The sequence below is a fragment of the Zingiber officinale genome, chromosome 6B (assembly GCF_018446385.1).
Source record: "Zingiber officinale cultivar Zhangliang chromosome 6B, Zo_v1.1, whole genome shotgun sequence".
Lineage (NCBI taxonomy): Eukaryota > Viridiplantae > Streptophyta > Magnoliopsida > Zingiberales > Zingiberaceae > Zingiber > Zingiber officinale.
Window position 1 is genome coordinate 60,966,483 of NC_055996.1, and position 12,926 is coordinate 60,979,408.

The 12,926-nt window shown below is 35.7% G+C and overlaps 2 protein-coding genes across 2 annotated transcripts; both read left to right on the plus strand.

The window, feature by feature from the left end:
• Nucleotides 1-2,931: 2,931 nt before the first annotated feature.
• On the plus strand, nucleotides 2,932-8,513 carry LOC121992527. Its single transcript, XM_042546982.1, has 2 exons — nucleotides 2,932-3,486; nucleotides 8,091-8,513. Exons 1-2 carry the CDS (start codon nucleotides 3,058-3,060, stop codon nucleotides 8,247-8,249), a joined length of 588 nt encoding a protein of 195 aa, XP_042402916.1. The 5' UTR covers nucleotides 2,932-3,057; the 3' UTR covers nucleotides 8,250-8,513.
• Nucleotides 8,514-11,351: 2,838 nt separating this feature from the next.
• Nucleotides 11,352-12,525, plus strand: LOC121992528 (transcription factor MYB20-like). Its single transcript, XM_042546983.1, has 3 exons — nucleotides 11,352-11,598; nucleotides 11,682-11,811; nucleotides 11,879-12,525. The coding sequence occupies exons 1-3, from the start codon at nucleotides 11,466-11,468 to the stop codon at nucleotides 12,360-12,362; spliced, it is 747 nt and encodes a 248-aa protein (XP_042402917.1). The 5' UTR covers nucleotides 11,352-11,465; the 3' UTR covers nucleotides 12,363-12,525.
• The last annotated feature ends 401 nt before the right edge of the window (nucleotides 12,526-12,926 follow it).

Consider the following 12,926-nt stretch of genomic DNA (forward strand, 5'->3'; position numbering starts at 1 on the left):
CTAGTTAGTCGGACTTACAGCTTCCTTCGACTAGATTTGAGGGGAAGGCTTGTGATGCAGTGATAAAAGGGGGGCCACCAAGTGCGGGTCAAGAACGGAGATAGCGACCATCATGGAGGTCAAAGTCAAGGTGGTCAATGTCAGGGAACCAACGGGCTCACCAAAAGTGGGTCGAGCAAAGGTCTACTGTAGTTGTCGATCGGGCATGAAATGTCCGATCGACAAATAGCTTCTCTAAGCAGAACACCCGTATAGCCAAGAGCACTACGACAAGAACATCAGATGCTCATCACGAAGCGGAGGAACATTAAGATGGCCAGAGCGCTTGTCCGGTCGAGCGGAAACAATCTACCGAACCAAGTCACTGCAGGGAAAGTAGCAGAGGTCGACTGAGCGAAGGAGTCCCAACCGAGCGACTACCTTGCTCGGTCGAATAATGGGACCCATTACCGTATCTCTTAATATCCTTTTGGGAGGTAATGTCGTTAACAACAGGGCATGGTCAACCGATGGATCGTACGACGAAAGCTTCTATTGTCTCATTTGGGATTTGCATGTCTTGTTAAGGTATGATGTCAGAAATATTTTTCTAACATGTCCTTTCATAGGACGGTTAGGGAAGTGTGCCCATGCCTTGAGGTGCGTACACATCGCCTACTGGGGAGTTATATAAAGGAGGTTCATGCACCGGTAGAGGTACGTATTATTTACTATTCACGCTTGTGCTTACTGTTGCTCTGTTTTCTTTTTCCGATGACTAACCCGAGCGTCGGAGGGCCAACGCTGAGGACTCCTTCCCTGTCCAGACATTGATGTTTCTTGTGTTGCAGAGCAGAGCGAAGTCTATACATGATCAACCTAGGAATCACATCCCCAGCTAACCTTCTTCAAAAATTTTGGACAGGGGCAGATAAGTCAAATAATATGATATATATATATATATATATATATATATATATATAATCCAACTAAAATTTGCAAATGTCTTTAAATTTATGTGTGATTTCAATTATTCTAACTTTAATTATTCGAATCAACACCATAATTCAAAAATGAATAAGGTAATGGTGATTTTTGAAAACCAACACTAATATGGACAAAAACTCTAAAGTGGTTTGTGAGCACTTAACAAAATATTATGAATTTAAATTTGGTTTAAAAAATTAATTGAATGGGTTCAAATTCAACTCGAATTTGATAATTTTAAATATAAATAAAATATTATTTAACCTAACTAAAAAAAACTCACAAATTGATATGATTCGTTTGCACCCTTAAGTGGGGCACACTTTTTAAACAACGAGAATTTGAATCTCACTTATGCCATACTACTTGAATTATTTGTGACGTTGAGTTATCAATTATGACTAATTTGTTATTCGTTTTAGCCATTAAAAAATTTTTATGAGACTAAATGGATTGATTATATATATAGAAAATTGATATCATGTAGGTCGCATAGGGCACGAATGTGCTCGCACTGAATATCATAGTGTTTTGTTATTTTATTTTTTAAAAAAAATAATATTTTCTCGAATATAAATTCTAAATATATCACTATATTCCGTACATATTATTGTATCCATAAACCTCCAAATTTTTTTAAATTTAACATTATAATCTAATTAAAAAAGTCAGAATTTTAGAAGTAAAATTTAAAATTTTTTAATTTGGATATTATAATCCAATTGAAACTATCTTTTGGGTAAAGAGTCAAAATATATACATATATATATATATATATATATATATATATATATATATATATATATATATATATATATATATATATTAATTTTTTTTAAAGATTTTATGTCTTGGGTTTCCAATTGGGTACACGTTTTGCTCACATAAATTTTAAAATAATATCATGTATAAATAAACCCTTGACTAAAATTGCTTGTATGCTATAAAAGGTGCAGCACTGCATGTGTTTATTATTTATTAAAATTGATGCATTTAGATCTAATTGAACTTTTTTAATAAGATAAAAATAATATTTTATTAATAAGTGTCTCTTTTTAATAATTATTAAAAAAAAACCATTCTATATTTCATCAGGAATATTCTTATTCCAATGTTAGGGAAGAAGCTGTAACATAATTTTTTTTATATATAATCTAGCTATATAGATTTTCGATTAATGGATCGGTTTGGTCCCTGAATCAATCCCTAAATTATCACAAAAGAAGTAAATACAAGGTCAATTTATAATTAAACCGCTAAGACTAAGTGGTGGAAGGAGTTTTTTTTATCAAATCATATTATTCCATGATTAAAATTACTACTTATAAAATATTTTTATAGTAAAATATTCCTTATCGATTTGATTAAAATTAATTAAACTTATCTACTTAATTAAAATCACTTAAATATCCTTGCAACAATTAGAATTCTAAATTGCTTTATCTTAAGAGGTAGTTAATGAAATTAATAAAGAATATTTTGATATAATAATATTTTATGCATGATAATTTTAATAAATTGAAATAATATTTTTCTATAACTGAAATAATAGTTTTTTCAAGAATGGAAAATAAATGCCCTTTTAACTATTTCAATAAAAGGGTATCTTTTTTATTTTTATCCTTATTAAAATTGATAATTTTGATCAAAATCATTATAATATTATAATATTTGTAATATCCGGATACATTTTTATTATTGAATTAGTTTACCGTACATAAATCAAATGTTGACAGTTTTGTTAAATCGTTAAGATTGGATACAGCCGATCTGATCGGATTGGATCGGATGGTTGTAAGAAGCTCCCTTTGGATTCGGATTGACTTCATAACATTTGATGGTATCCAAAATCCGTCATTGACTGGATGTGACCACTGACCATGAACGTGATCCGTGAGACAATCTGGACCCGACCCGTTCGAAGCAGTGGTATTCCCGTAAATTACGAGCATCATCATCATTCTTTGTTCTGTCACTCTCACAAGTCCAATCTAGCGAACCGAAGGGGGCAAATCCAACCACGGCAACGCAAAAGCTTGCGACAATCTCGCCTTTGATCGCTCCTTCGTCGTCTTCTCCTCTTCTCGTGGCATGCTCGACTCATTGCAGGAGAAGAAGAAGACGATGAGAGGGGTGGCAAAGAGCGGGGCGTCGGAGGAGCTGGAGCGCCGCAGCCAGTACCTTAGCTCGCTGATCCAGCGCACCAGGATCTCGGAGGACGGAGATCAGGTCAAGAAGGAGGTCGTCAAGGCCGAAGTTAAGCCGATGAGGAGGGAGCAGCAGCGAAAGCAGGAAGGCGATGAGGAGGAGGAGAAGAAGAAGAAGAAGGGCGTCCGGGAAGTAGATCAATGCGATGACAATCCGTCTCTGGAACAGCAGCAGCAAAAGACGCCCATTGTGAAGGTCAGAGCTGCAGACATGCCCGTCGCGTTGCAGAAGAGGGCGTTCCGGTGTGCCCACGAGATGCTTGCTTCCATGCCCAAGCTCGAGAGCAAGAGGCTGGCCTTCGCACTCAAAAAGGCAAGCACTTTTCCATCAAAATGTGTGTTTGTGTCTTGTGTGTGTTTCTCTTAGTCTTTCTTTTTGTTTTTCTTTGAGTATTAGCGAAATATAAATTTCATTGTTACAAAGTGGGTCAGGGATACTACAATATGCAAGGCACCTTTCACTTTACTTTCACCTGATCTATTTGATACTCCTAAATCCTAACCTGATGCATTTCTAGAACAAACGACCCAACAGAACAAATGACCAAAAAGTAAATGGATCTAACTTTGGTATGAAAATGAGAGAGGTACGGTATATATCTATGCAAGTTGCTAAAAATTTGGATTTTAGTGTACCATGTGAAGAATTACAATAGGAATTGTTTAATCGATGGTGAATATATGGATGGAGCTTGCCAAAAATAGAGAAGAATCGAAGAACATGTTTCAATCTTGTTACTACCTTTTGGTCAATGAATGTAAGGACAAATGTAACTGGAATTGCCTTAATGCCTGCACATTTAGAAGAAGTAGAATCAACCTAAGGTTTTCAAGCCCTTACCACCCTTTGGTCACCACCCTTTGGTCGTCATCCACAAGTAGGACTGACCAAAAACATAGTAGTAAAGCATCCACCTCATATTTTATCTCTAATTCTCTTGCAGAATCCTCAAGCTATGTTTGTAAACACAGTAGTAAAGTATCCACAAGTATGCTTGCTGACACCTAAGAGATGAACCAATGCAATGCCATAGACTTTTGTATACTAACAACAACAATCAAGCTTTATCCCACTAGGTATGATCGACTATATGAATTCTCCTACGTTATTGGGCTCATCCCCTACTATATCATTATCCATATGTAAATAAATTTTATCCTATGTTACCGTTGCTAATCAAGTTTTCTTTGGGTTTTCTTGTTTAATATGCGTATTTGTTATAGTTTAACATCGTCTTATTGGAACATTTATTGGTCGTCTAAGTTTATGTTCGTACTATCTTAAATACGTCTCAAAGTTTTTCCTCAATATGTGCAATCACACCTTTCTTTCAAATGTTCTCATTTCTTATTCAGTCCATTCTCGTTTGCCTACACATCCACCTTAACATCTTCATTTATGCGACTTTCATTTTCTACTCGTTTGCTTGAGTCATAGCCTAACATTTAACTCCATATAATATAACAACTCTAATTGTCATTTTGTAGAACTTCCTTTTAAGTTCTAGAGATACTTTATGATCACAAAGGACGTTTGCTGCTATCCTGCATTTTAACTATCTTACTTATATTCTATGTAAGACATCTCTTTTAATCCCTTCATCATTTTGCAAAAACGATTTTAAATACTTAAAACTCTACGTCATCTCCTAGCTTTGCAATTACCTTACTATGCCTAATATTATTAAAGTTAAAGTTATTCTACTAAGAGGGTGTTTGGCTGAGCTTATAAGCTCTCTAAAATAGCTTATAAGCTTATAAGCTCTCTAAAATAGCTTATAAGCTCTTCAAATTTGTTTGATAATTTTTTTTTCAAACAGCTTATAAGCTATCAAAATAAGCTGTTTTGGAGCTTATAAGCCGTTTTTAAAAAAGTATGGAAGACCCTATTTTTTTAAAAAGATTTTATTTTAATAATTTTCTTCTTTAAAATATCCTTATATAATTTCATAAATCCTCATCTTATCCTCCATAAATTTTTATAAACTTAATATCTTTCTATCTCTGCCGACTTCTCTTCCAGCGTTGTGTCATCTTCTCCGCCAACACCTCTTTCCAATTTTCTCTCCCTCGGTGCAGAAATTCACCCAAAACCCTCTATTAATAAAAAGCTCAAAACCCTCTATTAATAGTATTATACCCTTTTTGGTAATTTTATTAATAAAAAGATCTTATAATACCAAACACATCAATACCTTTAAGTTGATTGTAATAAGTTCACCGAAACACTTTAACAGTTTATTTTTAAAATAAGACCTAACAACTTATAAGCTGTACGAGCTTATAAGCTGTTTTTGATAAGTTTAGCCAAACACCCTCTAAGCTTAAAATCTTGCACTTTTAATGTTTCACGTCAAGCTTCGAATTTAGTATTTACGCATTCATGTGTCTCATCTACTAAAATAATATCATCTATAAACAACATGCATCATGGTAACTTGTTTTGGATTTGTCCTATGAGTTCACCATGATTAGTGTAAAAAGATAAAAATTAAGAGTTGATCCTTCATGTAACCCTATCTTTATAAGAAACGCTTTGGTTAATCCGCTTGGAGTCTTCACTCTTTTCGTTACATGCTAAAACACATCCTTAATTATTTCAATGTACACTACGCTAACGCCTTCCTTTACTGGAATTTTTGGGCCTTTGTATCCTAAGTGTATTTATAAGTAGAAGAACACGGATAGTATATTTACTAAGCTCTTGTTGGTTGTTGCCCATTCAAAAATGACGCCTAAAGTTGTAGGATAAGTAATGCTAGATTTGAGACCACAATAATCTGTATATTCTAGCCTTGAGATCTCAATAATTCAAAAGTTTTAAGTTAATACCACACCAGATCTTGGGTGATCCCAATGCTATAAAAGATTATTGTCATCAAAGGTGCAGACCATGGTTAATCCGCTTGGAGTCTTCACTCTTTTCGTTACATGCTAAAACACATCCTTAATTATTTCAATGTGGGCCTTTGTATCCTAAGTGTATTTATAAGTAGAAGAACACGGATAGTATATTTACTAAGCTCTTGTTGGTTGTTGCCCATTCAAAAATGACGCCTAAAGTTGTAGGATAAGTAATGCTAGATTTGAGACCACAATAATCTGTATATTCTAGACTTGAGATCTCAATAGTTCAAAAGTTTTAAGTTAATACCACACCAGATTTTGGGTGATCCCAATGCTAGAAAAGATTATTGTCATCAAAGGTGCAGCTGGTCTATGTTGATGAAAGTATAACACATTTAAATGGTTCCAAAGTAGCCAATTTGAGTTATTTCGATTCATGAACTAATCTACTCAGGCTCTTCAAGCTATTGGTCCATAACATTCACCACAATAGTTTTAGTGATGGACAGCCTGTATTCCCCATCAACGCAAAATGGTTCTACATTGAGTTTATTCAATTAGCCACTTAGCAGTAAGTCTTGACTGAGTAGCTGCCTGTTTAATCTGAGACTTACTGCAAGAGTTCAGGAAACTTGATTTGATTACCTAGATGGAGATGGAAAAAAGTGATGTATAACAAATATGCATTGACCTTGACCTTGACTTTGTCATCTTCAACATTTTTTTGGTTCAAGGAATGGTTGTCTGAGCTATTTACATGATCAATCCCTCAACATGTTGTTTGCCCCAACTACTACATGGATCTTATCTTGCTATTGAGTTATTTATAAGATTTTGACGTTGTTTTTCACCTTATATCAAAGGCCTAACTCAATTTTTTTTAAAAATTTTTTAATCTCCATTGCATTTGCAGTGTCTATTGTAAATATGCATGAAAATAACATAAATTATTAAGATAGCAAAAAGATAATGGAGAATATTTTGTTGGGTTGACAAACCACTGTCTATTATTGATGGTTGTGCCAGCCTTCTTGTCGGGAAGGTGACTTTTAAGAATATTTAAAAGAAAGTTCAGGATAAGTAAGATAGAATAAGAAAAAAGAAGAAAAACAATAAACAGGCTTAACATATGCAGCAATAAAAGACACAATATCCGCATTGCTTGCTTCAATGAGTTAAGATTTTCAAGCTTCTCATTAGATGTTGACTTGTTTAGGTTACTTTATTATCATGAAGCAGTGAACTGTTCTATATTTATCAGGAAACCATTTACAACTCTTTACAGTTATCTTATAGCTGCATTTGCATTACTAACTATTATTTTCTCTATTATTTTAGCACCATATAGATGAGACTAGTTCTGAGGTTTCTTGCATGAGTTTTCTTACAATTCTTTGACGATCCGTGAAGCTGCATACTGTTTTAGGACAATCATTAGCTCAACAGTAGCTCTTTCTCCGTTTTACTTGCTCAAAGTCTAGAAGCAGTGGCATTGTGGCAATTCTATTTATCTTGATAACCCAATAGCTGGAAGATGGCCAAGATAAGTCGACACCTTGCCTCATAGTGGAGGTAGTCATTCATAGGATTCAACGGTACTATAGTATGCATTTGACTTAATAATTACTAACGTTGATATTTATATATTTATATTATGTATTTGGGCGAGGACTCGCATATAGTTCTCTTTGTCAAAGCCCAAGAAGGCGCCCACTAAAACTCAAAATGCTAAGGTACTTAGGTGGAATCTCTTGGCATTCAAGCATGCTTAAGAAACTTCGCTTGGTAATGTGTAGCTTAGCCCAGTCTAACCCAAAATACAAGGTTAGTTAGGTGGGGAGCTCTTAGTATTTAGGCATGCTTAAGATGCCTCACCTAGCAATATGGAACTGAGCATGAACATGGTCGAAAGCATTTCATAATTAAATTTACTCGCGGTTTACTGTCATCTTTGGAGACATTGTGATACTTGCATCTTCTCCCACGACGGTTAGATATCTTCAATTTGTACATGCTTTGTTTGTAAAGAAAGTACTCATTCTTCGTTCCTCTACTCTTTTCTATTTCCAGGAATTTGATTCAACCTACGGCCCAGCTTGGCATTGCATAGTAGGAACAAGCTTTGGTTCTTATGTCACACATTCTTTGGGAGGTTTCCTGTATTTCTCCATCGATAAGGTCTACATTCTTCTTTTTCGGACCGCTGTGGAACCAATAGACAGTCGATGATCGTAGGGGTCGCAAGTTAATCTAGATGCATGAGATGATGTATCCTCCGATGTATGGGGGAAAAAACAATTCTGTACAAGTGTAATGACATGAAACCATGCCTCTGGTTTTTTTTTGTTACTCCATCCACTACACACCGCTATGTTTTCTTCCTGTGATTACATGCTCACAAGAACATCCATATAGACTACACAGATTAAGTTTTCTTTTAAGGTTCATTTGTTATTTTTAGATTATCTCTATTAATCATGTTTTCAGTTTAAATTGTGTTGAATAGTACAATTATAAGTTGGGGTCCAATATTGTCAGCTTTATAAGATCTTCGATACGATTATAGCAAATTGGTTCACCCGAATTGGGCTCGATTGGTCGAGACAGGTGAAATTGCCCGATATGGTTTGGATGAGACCAAACTTATATTAAGTTACCCTGTGAAGCATATAACTGAATGATTATGGAAGAATAGATTTTCAAGATCACAAAGAAGTCCTCAAGTTTTATACAAATAGTTAGACTTTAAACACCAGATCAAAGAGAAATTTAAGATGTTGTGTGTAGTCTAATGCCCAAAAGACTCTCTTGTTGATTGCCCCTACTAGAGAAACATTTTGTTGTCCCTAGAATTAGGGCCGTAAACGAGTCGAGCTAAGTTTTGGGGTGTTCAAACTTGTTTGATAAGGTAACCGATTCAAGTTGAGCTTAAAATAAATCAAATTTTTGAAATGATTGTTCAAACTTGGCTTGGTTTATTTTTTATGAGCTTGAATTTGTTTGAAGCTTGGCTTGAGCTTGGTTCATTTAGATGTTATCGAGCTCTAAATTCAAGTTTGACTTGAGCTTGGTTCGAGTTTGGTTCGTTTAGATATTATTAAGCTCTTAATTCAAACTTATTTAATTGTTTGAAACTTTTAATTATTTGATTGGTTATTGAACTTGATAATTAAAATTTATTTATTTATTTTATTATTTATTTAGCATATTGGAAAGAATTTTATTAATGAATATGATTCACGAACGTTGTTCACAAACGTTAACGAGCTGAACACATGCGTTCAAGATTATTTGTTTAGTTTAATGAGTTGTTTAAGCTTGTTTGTTTAATTAAGCTTGTATATATTGAACGAATATAAACAAGCTCTTACCAAGTCAAATACCAAGATTGTTTACGAACGCTTGATTAATTTACAGCCCTATCTAAAATTGCATCTAGTCGATTAGGTCGTTAAGCCAGCTAGCAACACCATTCAATCAATACTTTATGTCATTGAGCTCTTAAAAAGCTACATGATCTTCCAAAACATAACAAAATCCACTCAATGCTTCAAGTCATTGAGTCCTCAACTCTACTCCCAAGCTCAACCACTACTCGATCAAATGCATCAAGCTGTTGAACTCGTCCCCTTTCGACGACATGTGCCAACCATCCATTGGTCTAAATATTGGACCCCCACATCAACAAAACTCCTACCGAACATAATTTTTAAAATCTCAAAAGGACTAAGACTCAACTACTTGTTTTTTATTTTATTATTATTATTTATGGAATACCGCTTATATTCCTCATATCTTGGCCACACACTTTCAAATATTTTAGGGTTGAGGATTTGTTGGGAGGCATGTCCCTTCATTTACTTTCATACACTCATTAATTAGTTCAAGAATTTGATGAGATTCCAGAACTGTTGTTGCTTTCATGAGAGCAATTAGAACGTGTTGGTCTTCTTTGCACCTTTCAAGGGAGAGGTATGAATGTTCTTGAGGAGAACAGATGAATAAACTATCCTTGAGTTTGACTTTGCTTTGTCATCCATGGAAATGTCCTACAAGTCAATGCGATGTGCTTGTACTTGATTATATAATTTTTCCAAAAAAATATATAGAAATTGATCCGCGAGATTTTTTTTTTCAAAAAAATGTACTTTCCCTATTTTTTTAAAAAAATATTTACTTAAAATATTGCTCTCTTCTTCTCCTTCTAATGTCCAAACCTTTTATTCTTCACCCCTTAATCATAGCATCATCTTACTATTAAATTAAATAATCTATAGATTGAAAGGTGATATAACTTTTTACGAAGATAAAATTTATTTTATAACAATAATTCCTTTTTAAATATATAATTAAATGACAAGCAATGTGAACACAAGAAAATGAATTCATTATTTTTCCTATAAAATGCCATTTTTCATTAAATTGGGAATCAAGAATTTATTTTATTATTCATATGTAAATTTTGGAAAAAGACATTTAAAGAACAAGAATGAAAAAACTTGAGAGACAAAACTAATTAATTATAATATTTTATCCAAAAATGTCTTTTCGGTCAATGTCTTGATATGAAATTGAAGTCGCCAAGCACAAAGTCAAGAGGTGCATGCATGGTTAAGAAGAAGGTTTTCTTCCTTGACTATACATATACCATAAATTTATGAAAGAAAAAAATAAATTATTTTCGACAAGTATTTGTCTATGTTATCATCCATAAATGCATCCATTTTAACATAAATTCATTACAATTAATAGCCGAGTTAATCACTAATTAATGCTTTCCCATTCATCCATGAAATGTTTCTTTTATTCCAAAGATTTAATTAAGCATTTGGGAGAAAAAAAGTGTGCATTGTACTTGATGATTTTTTTTCTTTCTTTCTAAAAACATTCATTCATTCACAAGGTACCCAATTTGCCAATTTTCGATTTTATTATTAGTGTTAGGGGTTTATGGCCATAACTTGTACATTACTCTCAAAAAGTATTTTATTAAAACTCTAAACCCTAAATCTTAAATCCTGAGGTCTTTTCTAGAACTCGTGTTCCACCGCGGTGCGATCCGACCATCAACTTCACACGACAAAGCACCTAACTGACCTAAAAAGTGTTCCACCAGCCATTGAGTGATTGAGGTCTAAGCATGCTTGTAAAAGACTAAAACAGAGTAAAAATTTGAGGACTGTTTCTTGCTGATTCTTTAGACAAACAATTTGTCCATCCCAAAGTAGAAGCCTTCATGTATTGGCCAAGCAACGGCAGATGGGGTGGTGCTGTCTCCCATCTGGAGCCGCCACGTGTCCCACCCTGCCTTGGCCTGCAAAGCAAGGTCAAGCTTCAGCCGTAGGCGTAGCTATAAATGACAGGTGATCCATCACCATTGGTGTGTTTGTGTTTGTGTTTGTGTCTGCGTCTGCGTCTCTCTCTGTGTTTCAGCTGCTGCAGTGAATGGGGAGGCAGCCTTGCTGCGAGAAGGTAGGGCTGAAGAAGGGGCCATGGACTGCGGAGGAGGACAAGAAGTTGGTCAACTTCATCCTCACCAACGGCCAATGCTGCTGGAGAGCTGTGCCTAAACTCGCAGGTCACCCACTTTCTCCTTTTCGATGTTTTTGAGGGCATGGCACCGTTGCTCTTGATCATCATGTCGAAAAATTGTGGTTGCAGGGCTGTTGAGGTGCGGGAAGAGTTGCAGGCTGAGATGGACGAATTACTTGAGGCCTGATCTGAAGAGGGGATTGCTGTCGAAAGAGGAGGAGAAGATGGTGATCGATCTCCATTCTCAGCTCGGAAACAGGTCTCTTCTTCTTCTTGAAGCTTCAATTTGTTGATCTCAAACTAAACTTGATGATCTGATCTCGCAGGTGGTCCAAGATCGCGTCGCACCTTCCGGGTAGAACCGACAACGAGATCAAGAACTACTGGAACACGCACATCAAGAAGAAGCTGAGGAAGATGGGCATTGACCCCATGACTCACAAGCCATTGCCTTCAGTACCGCCCGACGAGCCTCCGCAGCAAGCTGCTGATGCGATCGATCGTGGTGATTCCCAGAAGCTGGACGACGAGATCGAGACCACCACGAGCCAAGAATCCCTTATGAGAGACATGGAATCGCTCCTCGAGACTGCCTCTGCGACCTCCCCTGTCCATTTCTGCACCGACGAAGTGCCGTTGCTCCAGCCGCACGAGTTTGCGGCGCCTTCTTCAGAATTCCAAACTCCATGCACGGAATGGCAAGAATCAGCGTACCTCTGCGGGAACGATTTGGACTTCATCTACGACGAGTGGGAGAGCCAGAGAAGCGTGCTGGAGGATCATGAATCATGGAAGTTTGAGCTCTTTTGATTGGAAGGTTAATTGTCAATCAATCGAACATCGTGAGTACAAGAAAAATGTAATAAAAAAAAGGGAGGCACTCGATCGCTAGCTCTCCCTTTTTCTCTTTGGGATTGTACAGGTTGTTAATTAGATATTTGTTAATTAATCAAAACACATCAACTTTTTTGTATTTCTTCTTCATTCTTCAAGCTCATTACTCTTAAACAAAGATAACGTTGCAACTACGTCACAGTGCATGAAAAAAACAAGTTGCCCATTTTCTACATGATTACGGATAAGCTCCTTAATTTTGAATGTTCTTGGATTTTGATCTTTGTATGTACGACATCATTATCATGAATATCGAAGTAAAAATAAAATTAAAAAACTATGCATGCCAGAGCATCCGTGAGGAGGTGACACGATCTGCAGTTTGAACACACGAAACCAGAACAGCTCGGACGACCCAAGGCGGCAAGACATTGACTGAGACTGGCCACTAGAAGCCTCAAGAAAAAACTAGAAGACAAAGTTGCTGCAATCTGTTCTCCACTTCACGCAGCCTTTCAACTTTCCTTCTCGTTGTAATTG